General features: G+C 40.7%; 2 protein-coding genes across 17 annotated transcripts in view; one reads left to right on the top strand and one right to left on the bottom strand.

The window, feature by feature from the left end:
* The window catches only part of KCTD19 (potassium channel tetramerization domain containing 19), a 29,994-nt gene extending 21,052 nt beyond the window's left edge, over window positions 1-8,942 (bottom strand). For 2 of the 3 annotated variants that reach the window (XM_059151715.1, XM_059151717.1), the window contains exons 1-2: window positions 8,781-8,859; window positions 3,765-4,061 (exon numbers count right to left, since the gene is read on the bottom strand). In XM_059151715.1, the coding sequence (XP_059007698.1) occupies window positions 3,765-4,061; window positions 8,781-8,792 (309 nt within the window). In that variant the 5' untranslated portion in view covers window positions 8,793-8,859. Of the gene's footprint in view, window positions 1-3,764; window positions 4,062-8,780 lie in introns of all 3 variants that reach the window. The other variant, XM_059151716.1, reaches the window with a different exon arrangement.
* Window positions 1-13,799, top strand: part of LRRC36 (leucine rich repeat containing 36) — a 78,038-nt gene that overhangs the window by 10,248 nt on the left and 53,991 nt on the right. For 7 of the 14 annotated variants that reach the window (XR_009348626.1, XR_009348627.1, XM_059151727.1 and 4 more), the window contains exon 1: window positions 8,953-9,095. Coding sequence is in view for 9 of the 14 variants with exons in the window: in XM_059151727.1 (XP_059007710.1) it covers window positions 9,026-9,095 (70 nt within the window). In the remaining 5 variants the exon portion in view is untranslated. Of the gene's footprint in view, window positions 1-2,384; window positions 2,461-2,648; window positions 2,707-7,871; window positions 7,952-8,951; window positions 9,096-11,404; window positions 11,616-13,799 lie in introns of those variants that run through there. The other 7 variants (XM_059151724.1, XM_059151725.1, XM_059151726.1 and 4 more) reach the window with 6 other exon arrangements.

Here is a 13,799-nt window from a genome sequence, read left to right as displayed (position 1 = left end):
AATACAAAGGAGTTAATCCATTCTCTCTTACCCTACCAACAATTCATACCAAGAATTCATTAGCAAACCCTGTCAGTTCTCTCACAGAGACACATCCAGAATTTGGACACTTCTAACTCTACTACTACCACTTTAGGCCAAACTACCACTGTATTTTATCTGGATGCTACAGGAGCCTCCTAACTGGTCTTCATGCTTTTCTTGTGACCCATTAGAGTGTAGGCCAGGGGTTGACACATTGTGGAGTATGAACTCATGACCCTGAGATCAAAACATGAGCTCCTCACACATTGAGCCACCAAGGGCGCCTCATACATTGAGCCACCCAGGTGCCCTGGAAAACTTTTTCTGTAAAAGTGCAGAGAGCAAATATTTTAGGCTTTGAGAATTTTGTCCCTGTTGCAACTATTCAACTCTATTAAAGCTGAAGAGCAGCTATCCACAATATATAAACAAGGGAGCATGATTGTGCTAAAATAAAACTTAACAGGCACTGAAATTTGAACTTCAGGTAATATTCATGCACCAAAAAAATTTTTCTTTTGGTTTTTGTTTGACCATATAAAAATGTAAAAACCATTCTTAGTTAACATGCTGTACAAAAAAGGTAGTGGGCTGGATTTTATCCAAAGGGTATAGTTTGATGACTCCTGGCCTAATATGAAGATAGAAGTCAATGATTTTTTTATAGTTTTATTGAAATGTATTTTATGTGAAATGCATTCTTATTATATATAATGTGAATGATAAAATCTCCAATTTAAGTTGTACAGTTCACTGGTTTTTAGTATGCTCACAGAGCTGTGCAGTCACCATCACTATCTATTTCAACATCCTAAAAAGTAACTTTGTACCCATTTACAGTCATTGCCAATCCTCTTCACCTTATCCTTCCCCCACTGTACCTCAGCTCTAGGCAACAACTAATCTACTTTCTGTCTGTATAACTTTGCCTATTATGCACATTTTATATAAATTAAATCATACACAATATGGTTCTCTGTGTCTGACTTCTTTCTCTTAGCATAATGTTTAAAGCTCATCCTTGTTGTTACATTTATCAGTACTGCATTCCTTTTTACTGACAAAAATATTCCATTTTATGGATATACATTTGTTTGTTATTTATCAGCTGATAAAACACAAGGATTGTTTCTACTTCTTGGCTACTATGAATAATGCTGCTTTGAACATTTGCTTACAAGTTTTTGTGTGGACATAAGTTTTAATTTTTCTTGGGTACAGACTTAGAAGTGGAATCAATTGGGTCGCATGATAACTCTAATTTTTTGAGGAACTGCCAGACTGTTTTCCAAAGAAGCTGTAAGTATATATTGAAATGCAATCTTCTGAATCTGAGATGGGTTATAAGTGTAAAACACACCTCAGATTTTTTTTTTTAAGATTTTATTTATTTATTTGACAGAGAGAGATCACAAGTAGGCAGAGAGGCAGGCAGAGTGAGAGGGGGAAGCAGGCTCCCTGCTGAGCAGAGAGCCCGATGCGGGACTCGATCCCAGGACCCTGAGATCATGACCTGAGCTGAAGGCAGCAGCTTAACCCACTGAGCCACCCAGGTGCCCCACACCTCAGATTTTTAAGACTTTGTACAAAAAATGTAAAATATATCAGTTTTAAAATACTGATCACATGCTGTAATCAGTATGTTTAAATATGTTAAATATGTTGAGTTAGGGCGCCTGGGTGGGTCAGTGGGTTAAGCCGCTGCCTTCGGCTCAGATCATGATCTCAGGGTCCTGGGATAAGGTCCCGCATCGGGCTCTCTGCTCAGCCGGGAGCCTGCTTCCCTCTTTCTCTCTCTCTCTCTGCCTGCCTCTCTGCCTGCTTGTGATCTCTCTCTGTCAAATAAATAAAATAAAATAAAATAAAATAAATATGCTGAGTTAAAGAAAATATTATTAAAATTAATGTTACTTTTTAATTTTTTAAAAATATGGCTACTAGAAAATTTAAAATTACTTGTGGCTTTCATTTTATTTTTGTTGGTTCATTCCATGTTTTCCTTAAAGACCACAAGAATAATGCCTGCTACCCAAAATGTTTTCAATAAATACTGGCTGAATGCATTAAGTTGGACTGCCTGAGAATAGTCTTTAGACTAATAATTGGAAAACTCCCATTTTCTCCAAGGAAAGCATTCATACATTTATGCAAGAACCGGATTTTTGGACAGACCTTAGCAGTGGGGAAAGTGATGGAAATGTGTGAGGCTGTTGATTTGCTTGAGATGGCTATTGATTCTCCAGCTGTATTTATACTCTGCTTCAAAGAATAAACATCACTTCAATTAGACCAGCTTAAGTGTTTATTTCTTTGAAAACACTATTTCCAAAACATAAGCACTTGTTTTACTGTATCTTTAGGGACGCAGATCCACATGATTCTTCAACTACTGCTCACACAACTTGGAACTTTGGAATTGGACCCACTCATTGGCCTGTGAGTTGTTACCTCCTATTCTGAAGTTGCTTCCTATATGGATTTTGTTTCAGTTTGGAAAGTGAGGATAGGAAAGGAATTAAAGGGCTTTATAAACTGTTTGTATAACGGGCTTGTGTTCTTTAAAATGGTTCTTCAAAAAATTGCCTTGATCTCTGATTTTCTGTAATGAACATGTGACTCCTTCCTTTTCCCCACAGAATCAGTGCTTTGGCATAGAGTCATCAGCAATCTTGATATGCCAGGGTATGTAAGTATTTTTGAAGCCACTTGTAATTATTCTAGCACTCCATTGCAGAGGTAGTTGAAAAAAATTTTATTTCAGGTGGGTAGCCTTAAAAAACTAAAAAGAAAAGACCACTACAACAACTTGTGTTGGGCTATGTTAAGGGTTTTTTTAGGGTTTTGATTTCCAAATATATAATAACTTTTAAGAAAAAAACATTAAGTTATTTAGTAAGGAATACCTACAAAAACAGTGTGAAATGTTCTCATTCCTATATGACCCAGATATGCAAGATCTACCTCAATTTTCTTCTAAGAGGTGTTAGGGAGGCACAGCTGGTAGTGCACTGAGATGAACTGTGACTTATCAGGTCAGTGCTTATGGAGATGGATCCCATAAACAACACTTTGTCCAGACAGCGGGATTAATATGGAGCATGGCCAATGGTCCTTTCCAGTCATAATATTTAGCTTTTCTAGGTTAAAAGGAAAATCATTGTCCAAAAACTAAGAATAAACTACTTAAGATAAGCTATAGAAATGGTTTCTGGGGGCGCCTGGGTGGCTCAGTGGGTTAAGCCTCTGCCTTCAGCTCAGGTCATGATCCCGGGGCCCTGGGATCAAGCCCCACATTGGCCTCTCTGCTCAGCAGGGAGCCTGCTTCCCTTCCTCTCTCTCTCTCTGCTTGCCTCTCTGCCTACTTGTGACCTCTGTATGTCAAATAAATAAATAAGATCTACAAAAAAAGAAAAGAAGAAGAAAAGAAAAAAAAGAAGTGGTTTCTGTAGTCTGGAGAAAAATTAAGATTCAAGAAGAATGTTAAAATACAATTTCTAAGAGTCAAGGAACCAACTCCGCAGCTGGTTAAGTTCCATCCTGGAAATGTGGTGGCTACTGGTAGAGGTAAGGTACAGTCAGGATGAAATCATTTATTCAATTTACTTATTACTTTAACTCATTCATCATACTTCCCCATTAAGAGGGTCATCTCAGCAACCAATACATGAAAGAACCCAACACTTAGTGATTGATATAAGTCCTATGTTTCTGATCACTCTTCGAAGACAAGAGTATCTTACCTGCAACAAAGGCATCAGCTGCAAACCCAGTGCTTGCTCATAGAGTAAGTTCAGTTCTGCACAACTGGAGAAGGAGAGTTTGGAAGTGTAGAGATAATAATGCACATGCCTAAATGTGGAACCATCTCTGTCAATGAATAGCCTCTGGCTTTCCAAAGAGGTCAAGGCTGAAGCCTCTTTCCATAGCAGGGAGTCTGGAAACTGAGCGAGTTTGCTTCTGGGAACTGAGAAATGCCAGCCCCCAACGTTGAAATGAAACAAATCCTCTGCTGATTCATGAGGCATGCCAGGCTCCTCCTAAAAGAAGAACGAAAACAGAGCTACACAAGAAAAAGAAATAAAAAGCATCCATATTGGAAAGGAAGAAGTAAGACTATTTGCAGGTGAAATCCCAAGGAATTCACTATGAAATTATTATAAATGAGTTCAACAAGGGTGAAAGATATATATATCAATTGTATTTTTATTTTTAAATTTTATTTATGTATTTATTTGAGAGGGAGAGAGAGTGTGTGTGTGTGCAAGAGTTGGGGGAGTGGGCAGAGGCAAAGGGAGAGAGAGGATCTCAAGGAAGCTCCACATCAAGCATGAGCCTATTGAGGGACCTGAACTCACAATCCTGAGCATGAACTAAGCTAAAATCAGAAGTTGGATGTTTAACTGACTGAGTCACTGGATTTTATTTTTTTTATTTTTATTTTTTTATTTTTAAGATTATTTATTTATTTATTTGACAGAGAGAGATCACAAAGTAGGCAGAGAGGCAGGCAGAGAGAGAGGAGGAAGCAGGCTCCCTGCTGAGCAGAGAGCCTGATGCGGGACTCGATCCCAGGACCCCGAGATCATGACCTGAGCCGAAGGCAGCAGCTTAACCCACGGAGCCACCCAGGCACCCCGAGTCACTGGATTTTAATACACTAGCAATGAACAATCCAAAAATGAAACTAAGAAAACAATTCTATTCCAACAGTATCAAAAAGAACAAAATATTTAGGAATAAACTTAATAAAACAAAGGTAATACTTGTACTCTGAAAAGTTCAAAACATAGCTGAAATAAATTTTAAAAGACCTAAGTAAATGCAAAAACATCTCATGTTTACCAATCAGAAGATTTAATACTGTTAGGATTGGAATACTCTCCAAATTAATCTACAGATTGAACATAGTCCCTATGAAAATTCCAGCTGCCTTTTTTGTGTGTGTGCAAAAATTGGCAAGCTGACATTAAAATTCATATGGAAATATAAGGGACCCCAAATAGAAAAAAATACTCTTGAAAAAGGAGAACAGAATTTTAAAATTAATTCATTAATTTGGTAGAGAGAGTGAGGGGAGGGGCAGAGGGAGAGAATCTCAAGTCAACTCCCTGCTAAGCTTGGAGCCCAAAGTGGGGCTTGATCTAACCTGACCTGGAATCAAGAGTTAGACACTTAACTGAATGAGCCACCCAGCCGCCCCAACGAGAACAAAATTTGATGATTCACACTAAAATGCTACAGTAATCAAAATAATGTGTTATTGGTATAAGGAAAACATAGGGATAAGTGGAATGCCATTGAGAGTCCAGAAATAAACCTTTACATTTATGATTAATTGAATTTTACAAGAGAGCCAAGGCAATCCAATGGGTAAAGAACAGCCTTTTCAAAAAATAGTGCTGAGACAACTGGACATCCATGTGCAAAAGAAGAAGAAAGAGAAGAAGAGAGGAGGAAGAAGAGGAGAAGGAAGAGGAGGAAGAGGAAGAAGAACAGAAGGAAGAGGAAGAAGAAGAGGAGGAGGAGGAAGAGGGAGGAAGAGGAGGAAGGAGAAGTAGTAGTTAGACCCCCCACCTTACACCATACACAAAAATTAACGCCAAATGGACCAAACCTAAAATTAAGAGCTAAAAATATGAAACCCTTAGAAGAAAACATAAAATCCTCATGATCTTAGATTAGGTAATGCCTTCTTAGATGAGATACAGAAAGCACAAGTGAAACAAACAAATAAAACTTCATCAAAATTAAAAACTTTTGTGCTTCAAAAGATGCCAGCAAGTAAAAAGACAACCCCATATAATGAAACAAAATATTTGCAAATCACATATCTGATAAAGAAATTGTATTTAGACTACATAAATAACTCTTACAACTCAATAATAAATAATAAAAATATGGACAATCAAATTTAAAAGGGGAGTAAAAAATCTAAAAAGACATTTCTCTAAAGGAGATATATAAATGATCAATAGCACATGAAAATATACTTAACATCATTTGCCATGAGGGCAATGCAAATCAAAACTTGCAATGAGATACCACTTCACACCCAGTAGAATGATCTGAATCAAAGTGATAGACGACAAGTGTTGACAAGGGTTAGAGAAACTGGAACCTTCTAACACTACTGGCGAGAGTGTAAAGTGGTGCAGCTACTCTGGGAAGCAGTTTAGTGGTTCATCAAAATATTAAACATGTAGTTACTATATGGCCCAGCAATTCCACTTCTAGTTATATATTCAAGAGAAATGAAACCTATGTCCACACAAAAACTTGCAGATGAATGTTCACAGAAGCATTATTCATAACAGCCAAACATTAGAAACAACCCAATGTTGATCAACTGCTGATCCTCACTGATATGAGGAACTTGAGAAACAAGACAGGATCATAGCGGAAGGGAGAGAAAAATGAAACAAGAGGAAAGCAGAGAGGTAGACAAACCACAAGAGACTCTTAATCTCATGAAACAAACTGAGGGTTGCTGGAGGGGAGAGGGGAGGAAGGGATGGACACTGGGGATGGTATATGCTATGGTGAGGGCTATGAATTGTCTAAGACTGAAGAATCACAGACTTGTTTCCCTGAAACAAATAATACATTATATGTTAATAAAGAAAGAATTTAAAAAAGATGACTTAGCTTATCAACACTATAGAAAAGTAGAACATATGAACACACAAACCATCTGTATCAGATTTTAAAATAAACACTCAGGGCGGCTGGGTGGCTCAGTGGGTTAAGCCTCTGCCTTCGTCTCAGGTCATGATCTCGGGGTCCTGTGATCAAGCCCCCCATCGGGCTCTCTGCTCAACAGGGAGCCTGCTTCCCTCTCTCTCTCTCTGCCTGCCTCTCTGTCTACTTGTGACCTCTGTCTGTCACATAAACAAAATCTTTAAAGAAAAAAAAACACTCAAGGAACACTACCCTTATAAACAAAACTTAGGGGTGCCTGGGTGGCTCAGTGGGTTAAAGCCTCTGCCTTCGGCCCAGGTCATGATCCCAGGGTCCTGGGATCGAGCCCTGCATCGGGCTCTCTGCTCAGTGCAGAGCCTGCCCCTCTCTCTCTCTCTCTGCCTGCCTCTCTACCTACTTGTGTTCTCTGTCAAATAAATAAATAAAATCTTAAAAAAAAAAGGTGGTAAATAGCATAAAAATTGCACCTTAAAAAGAGCCATTAAATAATTTTGAATTCTAAGTAAAAATTATGCATGCTGAAGCAATTGGGGTGCAATGTACTGATGTTTATAACATTTTGAAATGCATCAGCAAACCCATATGAATTGATAAAGGGATGGAAAGATGGACATGTGATAAATACAGCAAGATGGTCACTGTAGAATGCAGGCAGTGGGTATATAGTTCTTTCACCCTCTCTGAATCTTTCAAAATTTGCATTAAAATGTTGGTGGGGGAGTAGAGTGTTAAAGAGGTGGTTGCTAAAGAAAGGAAAGGCCTACTTCTCCAACAAAACCTGTATCTTCCATTTTGACAGCTGAGGAAGGAAAATAAATGCATACAACAAAGAAGTGAGTGGAGTTCCTTTCTCTTAAAATAACCTGGTCTATATTCAGATGTAAAGGGCAATTATATATGCCACATTTGAGGCTAGAAGAGTTAAACGGGTCATGAGAAAGATTACAGATTTTTAAATGGTGTCATGATTCACGGAAGTTCAGGAAGAAAAGCCAATCTAATGAACTAAGCTAGGATTTTGAGTCCTGGCCCTCTTTAAAAATGGCTACAGCGGAGCATGACAAGCTGATGGTAAATAAGGGTCCCACCTAGACCAGAAAGCATAAATATGCAAGGACTCTTGATTTTGCTTTCTGCTTTTCTTAAAGGTGACTAGCTGGTTGACAGCTCAGTGTAAGTGCTCCTACTATGCAGATTTTGGCTGCCAAAGAAAACCCACTCCTGGAAGGTGAGTCACAGCTCTGTTCTCAGTCCTCTGTTCTTATTAAGGATAGGCTTTGACTAGAGTATCTTGGCTCAAGAGTTTGCCTCCTTCTTACACCTACGTGACTCATCCACAGGTGGGCTCTCAAGAGATACCTGGTGGAGTGAGGGTAGGGATTAAGGATGTGGCTGCTCTTTCTAGAGTTCTCTTTCCAAAGACTGCACAGGAGTTTGCTAGCCTAGAAGTATCCCAGCCTGGGGAGAGCCTTCAGTCAGAGGCAAGCTTGGGGGACCTGTAGCACTTGAAGGACAAAAGGTTTCTTGCCAAACTGACTATAGGAAATGGGGTAGCCCTAGCATAATCATCTCCAGCCCATTCCAAAGAGTATTTGTCCTTTCCGCACTGCTCCTCGCTCCCAAAGGAGCACTTCCAAATCAATTTCTAGAGCTAGAGCCTAAATTTCTAGAGCTAGAACCTGTCTAGATCTAAAGACAGGACTTCAACTCCTCCGAGCCAAGTTCACCAACGGTCCGATCTGGGGCTCCCTCCCTATCAGAGAGCTGCCCCCGCCCACCCCCTTCCCCACTCCTTCAGATCTGGACACCTCCCCACCACGCCCCCGCTGGCCACCGCCTTGTCTCAGAGTCAACAGCTTCAAACGCTGAGCCATCAAGAACTTGACCTCGTTAAGAGGCATACCCTCCACCTCTCAGACCTGAAGTACCCCAGAACCTCAAAGTAGAACACATCATCCTTCAAAACAGGCGCATTCTTCCAACCCCACAGAGCCAGACCTCAAACCCTTCAAAGCTGGAGCCCTATCCCATCCCGTGTCCCAGAACCAGGTCCTAACCCTTGGCCACATCGCCTCCCCATTCGCCGCTTTGGTGTTTTTGGCGCCCCCGCCAGGGCGGGATCCATACCATAGTCGGGACTCTTGAGGCAGGCGGGCAGGCGCGCAGGCGCGCGATCAGTGCCCTAACGGCCTGGGGTGATGGGCGGCACGCGGGGGGCGGGGGGCGGAGCCTGCGGCGGGGGGCGGGACCTGGCGTGCGCGAGCCTGTCTCGTGGACCGAGACAGGTGAGGGGCGGGCGGGCATGGCGGAGCAGTGGGATCTGGACGAGGAAGGCATCCGCCGCCTGGGGGCGCTGAGTCTGGAGCAGCCCGGTAGGGCCAGGACGGGAGGACCGGGGCGGGGAGCGTGGGGTCTGACGCTGAGGGGAGAAAACTGAGGCAGAGGTGGGGGAACCTCAGGTTGACGCGGGGGAATGGCGCAGAGGAGCGGTCCCTGAGGCAGAGGAGGGGTTATTGAGGCAGAAGAGTCGTGAAGTGACCTGAGAGTGTGGGGAGGAGGGCGAGGAATTGAGGGAGATGAACGGAGTCTGAAGTGGAGGAGAAAGTGGATAGGCAGGCCACTACGGGCGGAAACCAGGAACTGGACAGAGTCTGAGCTAATGGAAGGAAACGGAGCCCCAAGAGGGCCATTGGGGGGAGGAGGGACGAGCTGAGAAGCGCTTTGGAGGTCGCGGTGCTCCTGAGGAGGGCACGAAGGGCGTTCATTTGGCAGTTTTTGAAAATTTCAGGCCCAGGAAGCCTTTGCGGTAAAATGAGAAAGGGTGTTTGGGATAAAATGAGAAAGGATGTGCCCTTATCAGTCCCTCTCTTCGTCTAGTCTCTGCCTCAAGAACTTGGCCCTTTCTTTGATCCATCGGAATGTGTGCCCTCTTTTTAAGAGACTCTCCGAAAGGGGCCTCGGTTGTGAAAACAAGGGCCAGTGGCTGACGAACTGCATAGCCCGCCTTTGACCTGGGCTCTGATTCGCAGAACTTGTTTTCTGATTGTCTAAGGAGTAGACCTGTTGGGAAAGTTACCAGCATTCCTAATTCAGCTTTTACCCTTATTAAATTTACTCTGTACTTTTTTTTTTTTTTTAAAGAATGTATTTATTTTGGGTGCCTGGGTGGCTCAACCCACTGAGTACCTTTTCCATTACTCTGCCTTCCGGCTCAGGTCATGGTCTCAGGGTCCTGGGATCTAGGCCCGCATCCGGTTCTCTGCTCAGCGGGGAGCCTGCTTCCCTGCTCTCTCTCTGCCTGTCTCTCTGCCTACCTGTGATCTCTCTCTCTGTCAAATAAATAAAATCTTTTAAAAATTATTTATTTATTTATTTGACAGAAAGAGAGAGAGAGATCACAAGTAGGCAGAGAGGCAGGCAGAGAGAGAGAGGGAGGAAGCAGGCTCCCTGCCCATCAGATCCCAGGACCCTGAGATCATGACCTGAGCTGAAGGCAGAGGCTTAACCCACTGAGCCACCCAGGCGCCCAAAATTTGCTCTATCCTTAATGCCAGGCCCTGAGTTATATGCTCCTGCCCACCCCCTTCCCCCGCAATATTTAATCCCCATAACAAGCCTGTAAAGCAGATGTTGTTATTGTGCCTAATTTACAGATATATTAAAATTAGTTTTAGTTTCCTGCCCAAAGTGACCAGGATTTATTAACCCAGGACTCTTGAGTCTGGAGCCTGTGCTGTAACCATAACAAAAAGTTGTCTTTCTTCCATATTTGTGGAATATGAAATAATTCAGGTTTATCTTGTTTAAAAATTATTATTTAAAATTTATAAAAACTAGCACATACTATAACAGACATTACATAAATGAACAAAGAGGTTATTAATCTTTCCTTCTTCTGGAAATCCTTCCACCCCAACCAAAGTTAGTGGTGTGGTGTGCATATCAATAGAATGATGCAGATATTTCAGGTTTATCTTTTCTTTTCCAAACTACTTTGAGCTCTCTTATGTTACAAGCTAGCTAAGAAAAGCTTTATTGATTTGACACACTTTTGTTCTTTTCTTGCCTTTTTAAAGAATATTGATTGAGTTTTTTCTTTTGGGGGTGGGGCATGTTCTTCTTATATTCTTCAGCTGTAATGGCACATGGCAGATATATTTTGCTTGTTTTGTTTCCTTGTTTTATTACAGTCATCGGAGTAAGAAAATTAATTGTGCTTATTCTGACAATTCAAGCAATGCAGAACTATCTAAAGTAAAAAAAAAATGTTCCTCCCTCTCCCTCTTTCCATACCTTTTCCATTACTTATACAAACATACACACATAGGTATTTTTTTAAGATATAAGAGCATATCTATTATTTAGCAATTTGCTTTTTTAATCAATAAAACAGATACTTTGAATTAAATTAATGAGCTGGTATATGCATTATAAAATTAAGCAAAACACAGTGGTCATCTTTGGGGAGAAAGGCTTTCACTTTTATTCTGTACTTTACTGTTGGAATTTTCTGGCTAAGTAAAAAGTATTTTTCTTTTTAATGTCCAAAGGGATTTTCTTGTGAGCTTGTGGTGCAGTTATAGACTGTTTTATATATTTGTTTGTTGTCATACTTCCATATACTAAAAAATTCCCATACATTTCTTTTAGTTGTTAAAAATTATATTTATTTATTTGACAGAGAGAGAATGAAAGAGCACAAGCAGAAGGAGCAGTAGAGGGAGAGGGAGAAGCAGGCTCCCCGCAGAGCAGGGAGCCCCATGCGGGACTCTATCCTAGGACCCTGGGATCATGACCTGAGCCAAAAGCAGACGCTTAACCATCTGAGCCACCCAGGCACCCTTCCCCATGTTTAAATTATCCTTTGTCATGCAGAAAATTTTCATCTTAAGGTAGTCAAGTTGATTTTTCCTTATGATTTGTGATTTTTTGGTCTTAATTTTGAAGTTTCTCCCTATACTAATGACTTTTTTTCCCTAAAATTTCTGCTGCTTTGCTCTTCCTTAAATCTAATCAACCTGGAATTTATTTTTATATATGATATGTGATTTGATATAATTGTATTTTTTATACTGGTAGCCAGTTTCCTTAGAACCTATTTATAGTATCTGCTATATTCCAAGTTCCTTTGTAAATCTGTTTGTACGCCCTCTGTTCTGTTCCACTGTTCTGTTTGTCTATTCCTACACCAGTATCACGCTTTTTAAACTACTATGGGTTAGCAGTAGGTTTCGATAACTGGTAAAGTCAGTGCCCTCCTTCACTTTACTTTCCTCTTTCTCCTTCAAAGTTGTCTAGGCTATTCTTAGCCCTTTATTCTCTTTTAAAATTTTAGAATCAGCTTGTCGGTTTTCATGAAAGCATTTTAAGCAGGGATGTGTCCTGATCTAATACTTATTTTTAAAATATGACTCTCACCCATTAGAAGCCTGTTATAGTAGTCCAGATAAGAGATAATGAATGGCTTAGACTAGGAGATGACAGTGGAGATAAAAAGAAGTGGACAGAGTCAAGGTGTATTTTGTGGGTAGATAAGTGAAGACTTACCAAAAAAATGGGAGATGAATATGGGAGATGAGGAAAAGGAGGCTTCAAAGATAACACTTAGATTTGGGTTCAGTTAATCCTGGGGGGACATTGGTGCTATTTATTTAGAGAGATCACAAAGACTAAGGGAAATATTGACTTGGGAAAGGGGAATCAAGAGTGCTGTTTTGAACATGTTAAGTTTAAAATACCTGCTAGACATTCAAATGTAAGATTTTTAGTAGGCAACACTGGATATACAAGTCTAGATCTCAGAGGAGAGAGGTCAGCATTAGAGTTGTAAATTTAGGGAGACATTGACAAATAAGTAATATTTAAAGCAATGGAAATGGGTAAACTCACCTAACTAGAGAATGTGGATGGAGAATAGGTTTTTAGTTTTTTTTTAAGATTTTATTTATTTTAGAGAGAGACAGTGAGAGAGAGCATGAGAGGCGAGAAGGTCAGAGGGAGAAGCAGATTCCCCATGGAGATGGGAGCCCCATGTGGGCTCATGACCTGAGCTAAAGGCAGTTGCTTAACCAACTGAGCCACCCAGGTGCCCTAGAAGAAGGTTTAAGACTAATATTGGGGTATTTCAATGCTTAGACTTTGAATAGAGAAGGAAGACATGGTGTCTTGGAATTTAAGAAAGGGTAATATATCAAGGAAATTAGTAATGGTCAGCTGTGGCAAATGCTCTTGATAGGCTAAGCAAGCAGAAAAATGTTAGATTTGGCAACATGGAACTCATTGATCACTTTAACTAGTTTAGGGTAGTTTCTTTCTTTTTTTTTAAAGATTTTATTTATTTATTTATTTGACAGAAAGAGAAAGATCACAAGTAGGCAGAGAGAGTGGGGGAAGAAGGCTTCCCGTTGAGCAGAGAGCCCGATACAGAGCTAGATCCCAGGACCCTGAGATCATGACCTGAGCTGAAGGCAGAGGCTTCACTGAGCCACCCAGGCGCCCCACTACTTTGGCTTTTAAAAATATTTCACTTAATTTATTATATGTGTAATATAAACAGTGAAAAGTAAGTCTTGACCACCCCCCCTTCCCTGGACCTGGCCTATTTTCCTAAAGACAATCACTCTTAGCAATCTTAGATAGTTTTCCAGAAATATTCTGTACATATACAAGCATATATCACTTATTTTACAATTTTTTAAATTAATGGCAGTACATAAATATATATAAGAGTAGAGGCAACAGAATAATGAACTCCCATCACCCTACCTCTGCTGGTATTGTCAATTCATGGCCAATCTTCTTTCACCTGTACCTCACCTAACTTCTACCCACCTCTAAACCTCTGCACTATTTATTTTGAAGCAAATCACTGTCCTGCTTTAACCCATATATATCTTTAAAAAAAAAAAGAACTCTTCTAAAAATAATCACTTATGGGCATCAGGGTAGCTCAGTTGTTTAAGCAACTGCCTTCGTCTCAGGTCATGATTTTGGAGTCTAGGGATCGAGTCCCTCATCGGGCTTCCAGCTCCACAGGGAGTCTGTTTCTCCCTCTGACCTTCTCCCCTCTCATCTTC

Source organism: Mustela lutreola, chromosome 16 (assembly GCF_030435805.1).
Source record: "Mustela lutreola isolate mMusLut2 chromosome 16, mMusLut2.pri, whole genome shotgun sequence".
Classification (NCBI taxonomy): Eukaryota; Metazoa; Chordata; class Mammalia; order Carnivora; family Mustelidae; genus Mustela; species Mustela lutreola.
Note: the sequence above shows the minus strand (reverse complement) of the source record. Positions and strands in the feature narration are given on the sequence as shown.